The sequence below is a fragment of the Aythya ferina genome, assembly GCF_964211825.1.
Source record: "Aythya ferina genome assembly, chromosome: 19".
NCBI lineage: Eukaryota > Metazoa > Chordata > Aves > Anseriformes > Anatidae > Aythya > Aythya ferina.
The window spans coordinates 9,048,979-9,063,448 of NC_140309.1; the positions used below are offsets into that span (position 1 = coordinate 9,048,979).

The following is a 14,470-nucleotide window of genomic DNA, read 5'->3' on the forward strand; positions in this document are numbered from 1 at the left end:
AAAGGAAGTGATTTGATGATTATAACAAAGTTGGCACCTAGCTAGAGAGCTCAAGGCATCGGTACCTCAGTGTTACAAAGGGTGGCTGTGCTGTGCTTTCAAGAAATAACGCTCCTTTCTCATTACTTAGGTCAAATGGATTGCAGGAGATGGTTGTTGTGGGAGTTTGGGGATTTGGGAAACCTCTCTTTGGATGGAATTGGTACTGGGAAGCTGAAATGTGACATGGGAAGCTGCGTTTGGAATTAGGCCATCATCCTGTTGAGATCTCTGCTGAAGTTGCATCTGCATTTACGTTAGTTTTGGCATGAGAAATAAATGTCCACGAAGTGACTATTCTGCACTTTTTTTTCCTAGATGATTAATTGAAATGGCCAAGGGATTGATTTGGCTACAGGCTTTCTCTGAAGGTTTCTGACAGCGTCTGACAGCATTTGCGTGCTACGTGAAATTGACCAAGGCCCATATCTTTGGTAGAGGCAGTTACACTTCTGTCTTTTCTTCTCTTTGGGGGTCTGGCTCATGTCATGAAGTCATCAGCAACATTCTGTATGACTTACCTGGGGCAGGATCAGAACTGCGGTTCTTGCCTGTACAGTGTGGTGTGTTTATTATCCCAATATTGGCTACTGAGGTCACGAAGTGGCACGTATGGGTCATGGTATTTCAGTCATTTGCCTCTGAAGGATTTTGCTGGCTGTTGTGAGAGACTTTCTGTTCCTTGCCCTTGCGTTTGTATCCTTTCCACTGGGCACGTTACGATCTGTGTTGGGAACTTCAAGTGCCAGCACTGTAGTAAAACCCTAGCTAGGGAGAACACGCTGCCTTCCTGTTCCACTTGTCTTCTTCCTGCATCTCTGCCAGGAGGGTGAGCCCACCTGCCCTGCCTTCTGAAACTGGGCATCTGTCCTTCCTGAACCAGCAGTGCCAGGACTGGGGAAGGCAGTTCTTGGTGGTGGGAGACAGCTTCTCTGTGCATGGATTAGTGTGCTATGTCCCAAGCTGTGCCATGCTTCTCTGTTCTTCTTTCAAAGCATTTTGCAAAACAAAAGAAATGAGTAAGGGAAGAGTAAAGTCCTGTGGTCTGCTCCTCAGAGTCCTAATTTTGCTGGTGATTTGTATTTCAAATTTAAAACATAAGTTTTAATTGTAGGGTTGCCTGGCTTTTTGTTCCCACTTGGGACAGCATAGACTGTCAGGCCCCAGATTAATTCTGAGGCACTATGGTAAAGCCAGTATTAATAACGAGGAAGTGAGTGCTGCTGTGAGCTATTCCGGGAGCTGCCTGATCACTCCATCTAGGCCTTATGATGCTCATTTCTTACAGTACAGTTGGTGATTTTGGAGACATGCGGTCTATGTTCTTCCCCATTACTGTCAGAAGTACCAGAGTGGGCACAGACATGCCGAAGTAATCAACAGTTGGGTCCAAGAGCTAGGTGTTGATGAGGCGAGTCCATCATTTTTTGGTTTCAGATCAGTTTATCTCCCGTCTGGGAGCTGACACAGATGAGCAGATTGTTCTGGGAACGTGGAACAAAATTGCCAAAGGCTACCAAATGCTGTAGTCCATGCGTGCTGCTCAGGCTTTCCACCGAGTGTTTCCATCACGCGTTATCTTGGCCATAGGAAAATGCAGAACTGAAGTGCTGTTTCAGGTATGCCTTTGCCCAGCAGTTGTGCTCCAGCATGCCAGACAGTTGAGTGTCTGAAGATGTTTCTTTTATTGGAAGGCTACAGATGAGATTGCCAGATAATGCTGATAGATGTTGTTTGTCAGTCACTTGGGACAAATGCCAGAAATGCACTTTACCAACAAACACAAGAATGCTGGAGACTTCTTGTTTTCCTGGCGTGTTTTTCTGAACTAGATAGGAACTTCAGTGATCTGCTTTCCTTTGTACCTCTCTGTGATGTAAAAGGAGTTGGTTTGATTTCACACTGTGCTATTGTCTGCTGCCCAAACCACATTTCAGTGGGCCAGAGGAAGAAGTGCTGACTCAATTCAGCATGGCAGCACCAAACCTCCAGAGACTACTAAGTCTGGTCTCTGGCAGATATTTTCAGTGAACTCTATAATGGCCCGCAAAAAAGTTGCAGAAATCATGCAGAAATCCAGCTTCTATGAAATGAAAGGGAGGTTTCTCGTCCAGCACTTGGCAAGTCACTGCTGGCGAGTCTGCGGTGCTGCAGAAACAGGTTAAATGGGGAGTGGCTGAAAACAGGCCACTGGTGTGGCATCTCTGGGCCCCACTCAGTCCAGGCGCACACAATGTATTTGGTCACATCATGGCTGTCAGGGAAAAAGGGCTGTAAATGGCCTTGGCATGGCATGTCGAGGGTGTGCAAAATGAACGCAACTCATACATGAATGAAAGTTGGCAACGTAGCTGAAAACACAGCACCCAGCTTGAGGGTGAAAGGTATGGGAGAGGACCTGTTCAATTTTTCCATAATTGAGTTTTCTTTAGGGACTTGAACTTGATTGTTTTGTTGCTACCAGTCTCACCAGGGTTCCTGACACGCCGTGGCACTGCCTGGTTCTCGCAAATAACCCACTGCAGATTTCTGCTTAAATTGAAGCTGGGGCTTCTCAGTGTGGATTGAAGCAATTGAACAAGAGGCCTCTCCTTTCACTGGCAGCTGAATTCAAAGCTGTCCATGACACCAAGATACGTGGTGCTCACTGGCATGGGCAGTTGATCAATCAGCCGCGATGCCCACACAGTCCCTGAGCACATTCCAGCAGCGTAATTATAACATGGATGTCACACCCGAGTGCGACACTTGCACGAGACTCCCAAGTGATGTTTCTCCTCTTGTTGCACGTTTGCAGCACAGCGTTGGTGGCTCTGTTCTAAGTGTTCATCAGCCAGAGATGAGATTTGCTGGGTGAGACCAAGGATCTAACAAGGAGCTGGAGATGTATGCTGGAAATCTGTTCCTTAGCTGCAGCATTGCATGGTGACACCTTGCTACTAGATGACCAGAGCAAGGTGCCCTGTAGGTGACACACCCAAATCCCCGCCACGTGCCTTGGCGAGCAGGGTCTCCATTGTTGGGATAACGCTTGGCCCAGATGTCTCAGCTTTATTACTCACACTGGAGTGTCTGGGGTATTTTAAACTTTAAATATTGCTGTGTTTCTGCTAGAAAGGATATGTTCCATGGAGTATTCCTGGTATTTGCAGCTGAGAGCAAAGTGATTTGTGATGACATCTGATTTGGGAGTTTGTTCTCTGTTTGGCGCCAGCCCCTGAGGAAGTGCTAACTGCTCCAGAAGACATTACCCTCGTTGCAGAGTTCCACTGCGCCACAGGGGCAGAGCTGTTCACTGTGCTCTACATTTTGGAGCTTTTTGCAGATTTTCTTGTATTTTGGGCCACGGCACTTTTCTTAGAAGGATCTCAAACTGATTTACATAGGTTTGAACATACAATTATTTCCATTTCACAGTCGTGATGAGTAGAAGATCGGAAAAGCTGCGACTAAATCAGTGATCAGCTCAGGATTAGTTGCGCTGAGTTTTGTTTCCTGCCTTACATGGCTGGGCCTGATGCCACCTGTAAACTAGGTTTAAAAGTTACTTTTTAAACTAGCTTTAGCCACTGTAGTTTCTATGCATTTCTGTTCTTGAAAGGTACCATCAATTGTTTTTGTTTAAAGACATTGAATATGAACTTGTTCCTACAGAGCTTTGTGCTGTCATTTATCAACAGGGCACTGAGGCACAGACGTCAAATGAATACCAGATTTCAAATTATGATAAGCAATTGTGTCATCTCTGTGAATAGACATTAAACTCTGCTGAGAAATCATCAATAATTCATTACAAAAATAAATGAGTACAGGGACATTTGGATGGGTCTTGCAAACAAGCAGGCCTGTGTTCTGTAATAATTCCTTTGAATTTAAACCCAAAGGATGCTTATTTTCCTCACAAGGGGGAGCAGAGAGGAAGGCACTGATGGGGTTCAAGAAGTAGACATGGGGGCTGGTTTTGGGGTTGTCCTGTGTGGAGCCAGGGGCAGGACTCTGTGATCTTTGGGGTCCCCTCCAACTTGGGATTTCTGTGATTTATGGTTCTATGATTATTTCTCAGACAAACACGTGATTGTGCCCATGTCAAAAACTTTGTTCCCTAGAGCTCTAATTACCTGTTACTTCTGGGGAGGCCCAGAGGGACGTGGAGCACCGTCCGACGGAGCTGCACTGTGTTTTTACATAGCTCAGCAGAGAAGCACATACAGCTTGCCTACACACCTGAGGAAGCTGAATGAAGTGCTGCCGTTGTCTGCTTTCCCTTTATGCATGACTTTTGCCTGCTATGGCCACATTAGTGAGGTCAGCACTTACTTGTCTTGTAGTCATCTAAACTTATTTAACTTACCTTTGAAATTCGAATAAAGTAGGCCCCAAATTATACATTACAGAAGTTAAGGATGGGAGCAGAGGTTTATGTCCATTCTTTTTTTTTTTTTCTTTTGTGAAATATTTGAAATGCATTGAATTTCTAAATAGTGTAGTCGTTGACATTTTGCCACTTATTTTGTTCTCTCACTACACAAAAACTTAAGGTTCTTATTTCCTTTCTTAAAAGACAAATCTCAGAATAATGTGGGTTTCTTTACTATGGGGAAAGGGAGGAAGCTGCCAGTGTAAAAACTGCACCGTGGGCTTCTCTGTTTTAGGTGGCTTTAATTTGATCATTTTACAGTTAGCACCCCGCTTTATTCCCTCTCCTAAATTGTAGATGGTTACATTCCAACAGGCACACATCTCTTCTCTGTTTAGCATGATGGGGTGAGATGCTGCTTGTTTCTCTAAGTGGGATCTTTTTGTTTGTATCTGAGATGTACATGCAGCCTAACAGCAGTGCCTCCCTTCTGTTTGTAATTGTCCATTATAGGAAGAGAAATTTATAAATAGTTATTGAAGGAGGGATTTAGAGGTTCTGCTTCAAGATCTAGGGCTAGCGTGTCTTAACTTATCATAGTATAATCTCAAAAATAAAAGTTCTCTGCTCTACTTTAGGGAGCATGAAATAATTTCTGTTTACTCGTTTTTTTCAATTACTTTGATGCTGTGATATAAAGGTCACTGATTGCCTCTAGTCATCACATGGCTTTTTCACTAATTGTGCACTCACGTCATTTTGTTCTGTGGGATCTTTTGCTTTTTGATCCAGTTTCAATTGCCCAGATGTTCATTTTATACAGTTAACTTTATACAAAGGGCATCCTTTGTTCCAGCAAACACATTGCGGTCATTGTTCTCGGCTGGGAACCTATTGCACAGCACTTCACCTGTTTCCTATGTAATCCGCCATCCATCTCCCGACCTTTGTGCTGGTTTAATGTAAAATCATTCACAGGGGAGACGAGGACTGAGGAGAAATTATGCGAAAATGTTTCCTGGTCCCCAGCCTTGGATTGATTAAGGTCATGCTGCAGGGCTTCAGGATAAAAAGGCGATAAGAAATGGGAAAGCTCCTTCGACTTGACCCTGTCGGTGTGTAGCGGAATGGAAAATCTTGGTAATACCTTGCAAGATTTGCTGTGGTGTTTCATAATGTAGTAATGCAGAACTAGGTGCCATCTAGAAGGAACCTTATAGAGTTATAACCTAAAAAGGTTTCATGTCAAAGCAGAGATGGTGTTGTCGGTCCCCACTAGGGTAAACATCAACTGCACAGCTTCTGAATGCACCCAGGGACCTGAAGATTGCCCAGTTCAACAAGTTGAAGGACGGACAGATCTCTAACTGTAAGTGTCCCGTATAGGACAGCCCATTCGCTCCCTGTGAAGGCACGTGGGCATCACGTAGACTGCTTATTTCACTTAACCTTTAGGGTAGTCATGAGAGCTTAGTTTATGAGCAGAATGAATTCCGTGGAAGGCTTTGAAAGAAGATTGTATAAATGCGCTGGCTGTTACTAGAAGATCTGTGGAAGATGAGCAGTGGAAAATTGGACAGGGAGTGAGCAGTATATCATGTAAGAAAGTTGTCACTTGGCAATATATCTCTGTGAAGGTTTTTAAATCTCTGTCTTGGCCGAAAGGCACCTTCCCAATGACAGGAATCTAGCTGTCTTCAGCCTAAACATTCCTAGAAAGACGACCCGACAAATCGTCTGGGCTACTGGCAGGGACAGCATCACTGGCAACATGCGCAGTGTTTTAATGGCCAAGGCTGAGGCAGAAGATGAGCTACGCTCCCCAGCAGGCAAGAGGAGGAGGCCTGGAGAGGAGCTGGCATCAAGCAATGATTTTTTACGTTTCTTTCATTCAGCCAGCTCTAAGACTGCAAGGCAAGATCTGCACAAGGTTGAATTTTGGTTTAACTTGCTGATAGGATTTGCTGTGGCTCCCCGCTGTGGTGTTCTTCCTGTGCAGACCCTGGGGAGGGGAACTGCAGATACCAGCATCTGCTCTGCCTGCTGAGCTTGGCAAGGAGGAGAGAAAGGAGGTGAGAGGGAGGAAACCAGGAGGTCCCATGGGGTTCTCACCGATGATGGTGGTGTTGCCCAGGGTGGATCAATGGAAAGCTGGAGTATTCTTGTTTTCAGAAGCACAATGTTTCCTGCGACTGGGTGTGTTGAAGGCAGCGAGCAGAGACAGACACTACGCCATGCTGCAGAAGCTGCGGCTTCACAATTTGCCATTTCTCTCCTTGCAATCTATAGATCCCTTGGCAGAGCTGTCAGTTCCCTGTGCTGTGCACAACATGCCTTCCACTGAAAACAGCTGGAAAAATGCAACATTTCTGGAGAGAAACCTTATTTCATTAAAAATATTTTTGCCTCCTGTGCATCTCCCTGTTTTTCCCAGGTCACCACAGGCTGGATCCAAGCAGCCACCTGCGTTCACTGTCACTCATGTGGAATCCCACAAACATCGCTCCCAGTCCGTAAGCGTTCGGTGGAAATGAGGCCAAGTGACCGAACCTCTGTACCCTTCCCACCAGCACCGCCAGCAGCATGACCTGGGAGGCCTTCCCATGCAGGATTTATATCTCAGTCTGTCTTGGTGACTGACAGCAGCAACAAGGAGCTCTCTGGGGCAGAGCACAGGGAGGGAGAGCGTGGGGAATGCTGTCTCCTGGGACAAGCTCCAGTCTGCTCCAGGGAATGTGCTAGTTTTCACTCCTTTGTAGTCCTTTATCTCAGCCCTTCGACCTTCAGCTCTGAGGTATTATCTGCCTTAGCCAGAAAGGCAGACTGCAGAATTAACCACTGAAATGCTGAATGTTTCTGATACTAAGTCCTGAAAGTATAAGCATTACGGATGCAACTTACTTGAATAGTTTAGGAAGTCAGTGGACTTCTCAGGTTTGACAAGTACTGATTTAGAATATTAGGGAAAAATATTTCTACTGAATAGGAGACTTTGTGAAGTACAGCAGTTTTCAAACTTAGTATGCACCTAAGAAGTTCCCAGGGCATGCAGAGACCTCCTGTAAGAACATCTCCTGTGTGCATTGCCATACAGTGTACGTGAACTTGGTTTTCTTCATCATCTTTTCATCCTTACCTGGACTCTGTTATTTATCTCCAGAGCACAGGCAGAAAGCCATTGGTCTCTCATGCTTTCCACGGGGTCCCTACTATCATGGTAACTCCTAATTTTTTGACTTTACAGAGTATTATGCAAACTCTTACAAAAAAGAGAAATAAATAAAAATAAAAATCCTGGAGGAGTGAGATCGATGTATTCGCTGCTCTGCTCTTGACTTCTCTGGGTGAGTTTGGGCATGTCATTTAACCTGCGTGCCACTTTTCATGTTTGCAGAATGAGCTAAGAATACATCAGTGGGCCATCGTAGCTATTAATGAGTTATAAATATGCTTATGTACATGTGTGTCTGGTTTGGCAGGATCAGCTTCTCTGTCTTTGTTGCTTGACAAATAGTACAATGCAAGGAAAAAAATATTTTCCTTACTGGGAGTGAGTGAGCAGCAGTAAGTATGTAGAAGTAGATTTTTCTTTGCAGAATACTCCCGCTTAATCAGTTTGGTGTTCACAGAGTTAATTTGCTCATGCCTTCAGATTGTTTTGTTTCCAGGGATTCTAAACCCTTGCCTCCAGCTGTTCATTTCCATTGAAGGAGGATGATCTTTATCTGTCTAAACTAGTTAAAACCTGCTCCACTACCCAACAGCCTTTTTGGAGACAGCCCAATAAAGCTGAGTGCAGTGGCTATGACACCAAGAGCCTCCTGGACATCATAAATTCCAAGCCCTGTTTTTTTTTCTGACCTCTCACTGTTGGAACACCACTCCTGCTTTAATGAGACTCGTCGCTTCTTCCACAGCTCCATATATCCACTGCCCAAAATGGGCAATGGTATTTGCATTGTAAGTGGCCAGTGGAGAATCCCTTTTAGACAAATTTACCACTTCAATATTATCCGATTAAGCCTTCACACAACCTCAAAGGTACCATTCAAGTAACTGGAGCACTCTTAGACTTGCACTTAGACTCTGCTCAGTGTATATGTTACTTGGGATATTTTAGTTGAAGCACGTTTTTGAAATGCGCTCTGCTTAAAGCTTGCTGTGACATGGTGGGACTTGTAATACCTTCAGGGCCACTTCATCTTCAAACATGAGATGTGAAAGTTTTTGTCTTGAGCAGATTAGATGCAGATTTGTTAACCTGATAAGACAGCCGCTAGATGTACCAAAGAACCTTTCCTGTGATGAAATTCAGCGCCTTGTATACACCAGACGAGGATGCTGTCTGCACAAGAGGGAATGGCAAACAACAAGAAAAAATTTCTGTTGCTGGTAATGTCACTACCGGGACCATAACTAGAATGGTAAAATGTTATTACTGTAGAAACACTGTCTCTTGTTGCAGGGGTTTTTAACAGCACATTATTTTGGCCCGTGCTGAACATGGGTATGTAATACAGTGGTCAACATCCTAATGGTCAGTTTGTACTTCAGGCTCCTCCTTTTACTACAACTACTATTAACAACAGGGGGAAAATCTGTGGCCAGAAGGCCTCTCACGAAAACCCAGGCTGAGCTTTATTTTGGAATGTGCCAAGGAGACATTTTCCTGTTGTTCTGTTGCAGATGTTAGAGTTCTTGCTGTCTTGGGAGTCAGCAAGGCACTAAGAGTGTTGGGAAGTGGCGCCGCTGCTCACTGCAGCAAACAGCTGGATCAGTTCAGAGTCCAACCTGGTGTGTCTGTGTGAGAAGGCTGTGTAGTCATTTTTGCTAAACCACCTCACAGCAATTATCAGACTATCAGAGGACGGAAAAGGTCTGAGAAAAAGACCAGTTTAACATGTCATCATCGGTCGTTAGCAGCTGCACGTTATGCTGCTGTTACTAATAACCTAACTTTGCAAGCAGTGTTTTCTTGGCATCATTCATACATAATTACTGAGGGGGTCAAATTCAGCTCTCAGTTGTGTAAATATGGAATAATTCTGTTGGCTTCCTGGTGTTGTTTTGCATTTGGCTCATGGTCCCTGCCCCTAGGAGCTTGCAATCTGAAATACCCAGGCAGAGTGTTCAGTCACAGATGAGTTGGTATGCAAAGATTAAAAAAAAAAAGATGACAAACTACTATCAAATCCATGCAATGTAATTACAGATACGTTGTCCTTTGGTTGAGGTTAATGGATTATTCCTGTACAAAGGAGTAGCACTTTAATTGTTACTTTTCATATGTAATTCACCAGTAGATTACAATTGGAAAGTCTCCGGGGTAAATGAGTTTTGAAAGGTCTTTTAAATAAAGATCTAGTGGTTATTTCTTTGTGTATATAGAGAGAAATTTGACAGGAATGAACAGAGAACAGGAATTATTGAACAAAATAGGTGTTGCTTGGGGTAAAGCAGTCAGAAAGTCTACCATAATGGTACGAGAGAGAGCTTCTATGAGAAGGGTGTTCTCTGTTGGTTCGCTTCCAACCCCCCCAGTATACAAGCTTGTAAGACTCTTAAGTAAGGTTTGGTGGTTTTATATGGTAAATAAGTTTTTCTTGATTTCAGTCTCTGATAAGAGCATCTCTCTTTTCTGGCATAGTCTTTGTAAAGTTCTCAGGAATTGAGTAACTAATTGCACTTCTCATTTTTTCAGGGATCTTCCAGATAATCCTTCTGTTGAATGGGACACACAGCTCCTTGCTGCTTTTGTGCTGAAGCATATAGAAGACAATAACATCAACCTGGTAATGTGAAATTTCCTACTGCATGGGCAGTTTCCACAGTGCTTTTGAACTAGTGTTCTAGGCTTTCCCTTTACTCTGAAAGCCTTCTTTGAAGTCTTCAAAGTTAAGGTTTTGCTTCTTTGCTTTAGTAACTCCTCAAATGTTTTCAACATTTTAAAGCAGTATTTTGTCACTGTTGCTAGAAGGCTAGTTTAGCAGGCATACTGGTCAGGATTGAAGGGTGTTGAACCACAGTTCCTAGGAATAAGATTTTCTCCACGGAACAGGAAAAAGGTACGGAAAAAGTTGTGCTCCATTATTTTCTGTTGAAGCTTGCTGTGATCATGCCTGTCACTGTCACATACTGATACTCAAAATCACAAAACCCTTAAAGCCTTGCAGCAATTTACAAAACACGAAGCCACATCTCCTGTAGCATGAAAGCCCCATAAGAACGAAAAACAGCAACATGCGTCCAATTCTGTATTGATTCTGTGTTTAATTTTCCATGAAATACATTGCTGTGCACAGAGAAAAATCCAGTTTTCCTGGAGTCCTTTTGTGCCTTTTGATCCAATGAATAGAAAAGTTTTAATCTGATCTGAAAGCTCCTAACACAAGAGGATTTGTATTGCATGTTTGTGACTCTCCAGGGCACTAGGACAAGTGCACCAGAATCCCAGCAGAAACTCTGAAAACACTTAAACTTTCTCTAGATGGTTAGAGAGGGTTAGATCTTTGCCTCAGAGGAAATTAAACTCAAGCTGTTTGTGCTGGAGGAGGCAGGAGTCTGGCACTTACATAGCGTGAGCTGAAAAATCCAGTGTGGGGGTTTCAAAGTAAGAGACATGCACAACCACTAGTGCTCACCCTGTTGTGCTGCTGGTGGAGGGTGTAGCTTTAGTAATGAGGAGCACTGCGGCAGGCCCATTGCATTCCCTCAGCAGTTCCCTGAGCAGCAGTGAGGACAAATTGCTGTAGCAGAACACGTCAGCAGCATCAGTGGCCCCTGAAGCATCTTCATGGGAATGATGGTAATGAAGCACTCTGTAAACTTGCACTATTTTGTCACAAATAATCACGCACGTCTCAGGTGTCTGCTGTAATACCTTTCAGGAAGGAACAGACCTAGTTTGCCAAGAATGGAAAGCAAGCAACTAATTGCCTGTGTCCAACATTCAGCATTTTAAAACTTCAGAACTTGTTGTTTGCCAGTCTTTGAGCATCTCTGCTGTTCTGAGACAATGGGCTTGTCTTGAAGGGTAAACTGAGTCTATTTTTCAGTAATGTTGAAATTGATAGAATTAACTTAAAACGTTAACAGAACCTTGTTAAAACGTAAGTTAACAGAGCTTCAAACCCACCAAGCTAACAGTGGAGTTCACATGATTGGAAGACATACATTGTCTTAGCTATCCCGATGGAACAACTTTCCCCAGCTCTCCCTATAGTCTTATCGTAGACAATGATATCTTTTATTTACAGAACACGTGTGTCATCTGGCAGTGGAGAAGCAGGCTGTAATTCCGACGTGTCCGAAAGGAAAGATTGCAAGGCATGGAGTTACACCATGCTATGCATATTTTTGTTCCATTGCATAGTTACTCATTTCCTCAATTGCCCTGGAAGTCCAAGAGTAACTCAATCTTTTTGAGAGCTACAGGGACAGATTTCATCCAAGCTGTATATTAAATAGTGCAGGCACAGAAATTAATGGTTGGTGTACTCAATGCCAAAACTAATGTATAGACTTTGGAAATGATTTCCTGCCTGCTGTATTTCTAAGCAAAAGCCAGTGGTACCGGGAGAGGCAGCCAAGGATAGTTTGTCTCAGTCCATATTAAAAAGTATTTGGTGTGTAAAAAACAAGTTATGTAGTACAGTGTGGGCCCCAGGCAGCCTCTAGACTGTGAAATTCTACTCTTCAGGATCTCAGGTTTGATGATAGCAGAGCTTAGGTTAGGAGGTAACATACAGACTGTGTTTGGGGCAGATGCAGTGCCAAGACCAGCATTCAGCAATGCCACATTCTTTTAAGATGCCAACCACTACAGACTGATGGAAACATCCATTCAGCTGCTTGTGGAAGAGTCCCATTGTCTTTGGTCAGCTCCAAATCAGTCAAGAAAGTCAGACTTTTCTACAAATGGCATCCAAGTAGGAGCTGAGAGGGCGAGTTCAGCTTTGATGCTTTGGATCTTGGACTCCACACTCCCCTAAAATTCAGGAGCATTGAATGTTTGATGTTTATACACAGTTTTCAGTGCTTTTACAGAACACCGGATATGCGGTGTAGTTGATTATTTTTTTTCTGTCATCCAATTGTCCATTCTTTTTAATCTTTAGCTTCTCTAGCAATAAGAAACATCTCCAAAAAAACACCCTCACAATCAAGGATCAAAGGGAGCTTGAATGTCACTGGTTTCTGCAGTGTAAATTGAGACTACGACATGATGCTCAGAGGAAAGACATTAGAAACGGAGCTTCTTGCTGTAGCATTTTATGAGATGGCCCTTTTTGAAAAAGAAAGAGACATTTCTATCCCCACCAGTGTACTTGAGCAGATGTGTTCTCTGTTTGAAGCACTAGATGATGCCAGAAAGAGTGAGGGAGACCCACAGCTTTGAGCGCTTTTCTTCTCCAATACACATGGTATGTAGAGGGAGCATGGACTACAGACCTCTCAGGAGTTTTCTCTTCTGCTTGCAATTGAGTAATTTCCTCTGTGCTCTCCCCCCTCCGGAAGGGATTTGTGGACCTGTTTGTCTTGGCTGCTGCTCTAGTTTCCACCAGTGAAAGCTCTATTTCCTGAATACCAAGGTCACCCAGAAGAAAACCCAGCAACACCAATGGCAGCAGCTCCCATTTCAGAACAGGTGTGGGGAGGGAACTCCCTCTTGCCCTGAAGATTTCATTGAGCAATAATTTCCACATCAAGTGTATTTCCTATCCTAGCCTTTTGCTCCCAGAACTTGCTAAGCCTGTTTTTAACCCAGACAGTTTCAAGATGTTCAGGTTTTTTCATCCTGCCCTGATTGTTTGCTTGATTTCCTCAGCAGCCTGGTTCAGGTTAAGTGTTCCAAGCAAGCACACCAGCTAGCTGCACCACGTGGAAGAAGCAAATGCTCCCATGTGAAAATATCTTTAGCATGTGAGAAAGAAATTCAGATTTGTTATCAATGAAATTAATCCCTGAAGCCAGAGGAATGTATTTCCATGTGATTGCTGCCTGCTTTAAGTCTTGCTTAAGGAGCCTGCTTTAAGGAACACCACAGTGATGCTGCGGAATCGATGCCCTCTTTAGACCACAGACCTAGAAGCTCCACATAGGTGGGACAACTCAGTCAGAGTCAGCCTGAAGGATCTAAGGGCAAGGGCTAGTGTTTCAAAGATGACCTCTTTGCAGGTAAAGTAAATGCCACTGTGGCCAGGTCAGTGTGCAGGTAATTGTGTGCACAGGTTTGTATACCGAGGAGGTAGGCTATTCAGTTGCAAATGTCCTAACAGTAAATTAGACAACATCATTTGAAAATTAACTTCATGCGATCCCTTTAGTTGGTTCAACTGTTATATAACTGCAGCAGCACTAAGAACAGCAGCTCCTATTTCAAAACAGATGTGGAGAAGGAAAACCTCCAAAGGTGTTTCTGAACAGATAATTTCCACATCAAGAATATTTACTAACTCAGCTTCGTGCTACCAATATAAATTTTCCTAACCCAAAAATTGGCCTGAGCCAGTTTTGTCAAAACAGCGTTCAGCTTATTTCATCTGCTCACTGCAGTCTCTTATCTTGGTCTTTGGTTTGTTCTCTCATGTTCCCCATAGAAGAGAAAATGTGTACTTTGGCTTGCCTTGAGTTTTTAGCTTGGTTTCCCAAGGAAACAAGAGTACTGCAATTGTATTTGTGTGTGTGCATGTGCATGTTTCAAAAGACTTTAGAGCCCATTAGCCAATTTCAACCACATTTGACAGCAGAGTAGTAATCTCAAAGATGTTGTATTTGTACAGGTTAAATGGACATAAATGGTCAGGCAGAAGAGACAAAACCTCTCTTTGTCCCTGTTCAGTTAAAAGGTTTAGTGCGAGCCCAACCCCAAGCAGACTCACACTGTTAATCACCTGCTCAGGAATTTATTCTGCCGGTGGTGAGATGAATACATTGCCATTTTAGGAGAGTGCCACTCTAGGTAGAAGTGACTTCAAGGATGTCTTTTCTTATCTGTAAAATACACGGTGCTATGCTGGCTCCCTGAACTGTGCAGAATTTAATAACATCTTTCCCAGATGAGTTGCTCAGAAA

General features: G+C 43.6%; 1 protein-coding gene across 2 annotated transcripts in view; it reads left to right on the top strand.

Moving 5' to 3' along the window:
• Window positions 1-14,470, top strand: part of PIGL (phosphatidylinositol glycan anchor biosynthesis class L) — a 59,437-nt gene that overhangs the window by 29,532 nt on the left and 15,435 nt on the right. For both annotated transcript variants that reach the window (XM_084493356.1, XM_084493355.1), the window contains exon 3: window positions 10,098-10,188. In XM_084493356.1, coding sequence (XP_084349482.1) covers window positions 10,098-10,188 — 91 coding nt within the window. The remainder of the gene's footprint in view (window positions 1-10,097; window positions 10,189-14,470) is intronic.